The sequence below is a fragment of the Lactuca sativa genome, chromosome 8 (assembly GCF_002870075.4).
Source record: "Lactuca sativa cultivar Salinas chromosome 8, Lsat_Salinas_v11, whole genome shotgun sequence".
Classification (NCBI taxonomy): domain Eukaryota; kingdom Viridiplantae; phylum Streptophyta; class Magnoliopsida; order Asterales; family Asteraceae; genus Lactuca; species Lactuca sativa.
Genome location: NC_056630.2, coordinates 178,150,303 through 178,152,427, shown reverse-complemented (window position 1 = coordinate 178,152,427; position 2,125 = coordinate 178,150,303). Strand labels below are relative to the sequence as shown.

At 33.3% G+C, this 2,125-nt stretch overlaps 1 protein-coding gene across 1 annotated transcript; it reads right to left on the bottom strand.

Annotated features, from left to right (window-relative positions):
* Positions 1–242: 242 nt before the first annotated feature.
* On the bottom strand, positions 243–1,272 carry LOC111885780 (uncharacterized). Its single transcript, XM_052766607.1, has 4 exons — positions 1,007–1,272; positions 899–957; positions 689–807; positions 243–599 (listed from the first exon to the last, which is right to left on the bottom strand). Exons 1-4 carry the CDS (start codon positions 1,270–1,272, stop codon positions 243–245), a joined length of 801 nt encoding a protein of 266 aa, XP_052622567.1.
* Positions 1,273–2,125: the final 853 nt, after the last annotated feature.

Genomic DNA, 2,125 nt, shown 5'->3' with positions numbered 1-2,125 from the left:
TAATCCGGAGATTAATCGGAGACCATTAATTATTAAGAAAATAATTTAAAAATTAATAAATCTAAATTTAATCATAATAATATAAGTAAATAAGCATAAAAGTTTAATAAACACAATAAATTATCATCCAAAAGACCAAAACAAACATAAAAAGTTAATAATAAGTTCAACAAACACACCAAATCATCATCCAACAAGTTCATAACAAGTTTAAATAGCTCAAAAATAAAACATATTATCTTTTAATCCTCTCCACACACTTCCATTATTTGAACCCCATCCGACTCATATTCGTCTTCTTCTAACACTTGCTCCTCACACTCGGACTCAAAATCTTCATCGGAAAGTTCCCTCGTTCTTGGACTTTCTCGGGGTGCTTGATTATCATCGGTTCCTAGATCTTCATTAACCATTTTGGGGTCTACTTCATCTACATCAACAATCCATTCTTGAGCCGAGATTGAATCATTTGCTAACAACACCTCCATATTTCTATCTTTTCGCTTTTGGTTTTTTTCCATTAAACTAGCATTGAATTGAACATAGACAAGATTGTTCAATTTGTTTGCCTCCAATCTATTTCGTTTTTTTGTATGTACCTAGAAATGTGAACACAATAAAGAGTCGAAATGTGCTTAATATATAAACTATTAAATTTTATAAAATATAAATTTAATAATATACTAACCCCTTCAAACGTGCTCCAATTCCTTTCACAACCCGATGAACTACTAGTCAAAGAAAGAATTATCATTGCAATCTTTGTCAAATGAGGAGTTGTGCCACCAAATAGTCCCCACCAACTAGCTACAATTAAAAAAAAGAACACATTATTAATTGATAAATATCAAAATTTTATAAGATACTAAAATAGATAACTAAAAGTAAAATGAATTACCCGGATCAAACTCGACATCATTCACCTTACAATTTTTAATTGCAAGATCACAACCAAATCTATCAACTTTTTTTTTTGTACTTTGGCAAGTCAATTGTTACAACTTGCCTTTGCATCTCAAAATTGTCACAAAGTAATGTATCAAAAAAATCAAGAACCGAATTCATTATATCAGGATCATATTGGAGTTGTGGATCCTTATAATGATAATATGGATTCAAAAGATAAGACGTTAAATGTAAACTTGAATCTAGACGACCTTTCATCTTTTTGTTTATGATATCTATAATATGCTTGTAAGCTTTCTCGTTACCGCCCAATGATGTGATAATTTCTTCTTTAGCAACTTTAATCTCCCCGTAAACAAAACCCATTGAGGGCTTCCAATCCGCGTCAACCATTCGAAGGACTTTCACCAAAAGGGAGAACACCTTTAAACATTGTCTCACACCGGACCAAAATTGGACACTTGACACCGTTTTATATAAGGCAATCCCTTTAGGTGTACTAGAAAATTTACATTCCTCCCATTCGGTGCTAGAGAACATATGTCTTAGTTGCTCCTTTTTTCCGCCAAACTTTGTAATTTTAGAAAGGCGGAAGCAAATCTCGTGACTCCCGGTCAGTGTTGTAAAACTCGCCGAGTTGGCCGATTACTCCTACAAGTACTCACTACTCCCCCCTTGCTGAGGCGAGTTACATAATCCCGAGTACTCCTCGATCAGCCCCTTACGAACTGAGTAGTGTTGTGAAATTTGGTCAATTCGGTGATTAATATGTATAATATACTTAATGATTTATTATCTAACACACACACACATGTGATTATTACTACATATATATCTTATATTTTCAGTAATTATTCACGAAATGACACCATTATGTGTTTTTCATTTTTTGTGTATTCACATGTATCCAATTTTGTTATATATTTAATCAACTTATGATTTTATCTTATGATTTTGACATATATAATTTCCATAAAAATATTTCTACACAAATTTCCAAATCCGAGTACTCCAGTACTCGCTACTCGGTAGTCGGCCGAACAGGTACCGAGTAACGAGTTCTACAACCTTGCTCCCGGTCGGATAATTTCTCTTTTGTTTGTGTAACTCTTCATCATCGCCAAGGTTTTGTGGTGAGCGTAAATGAAGATGATTAGCTTCTTTGCTTGATCTAGAATTTTCTTAAACCTTGGGAGTGAACCAATACCTTGAAGAAATA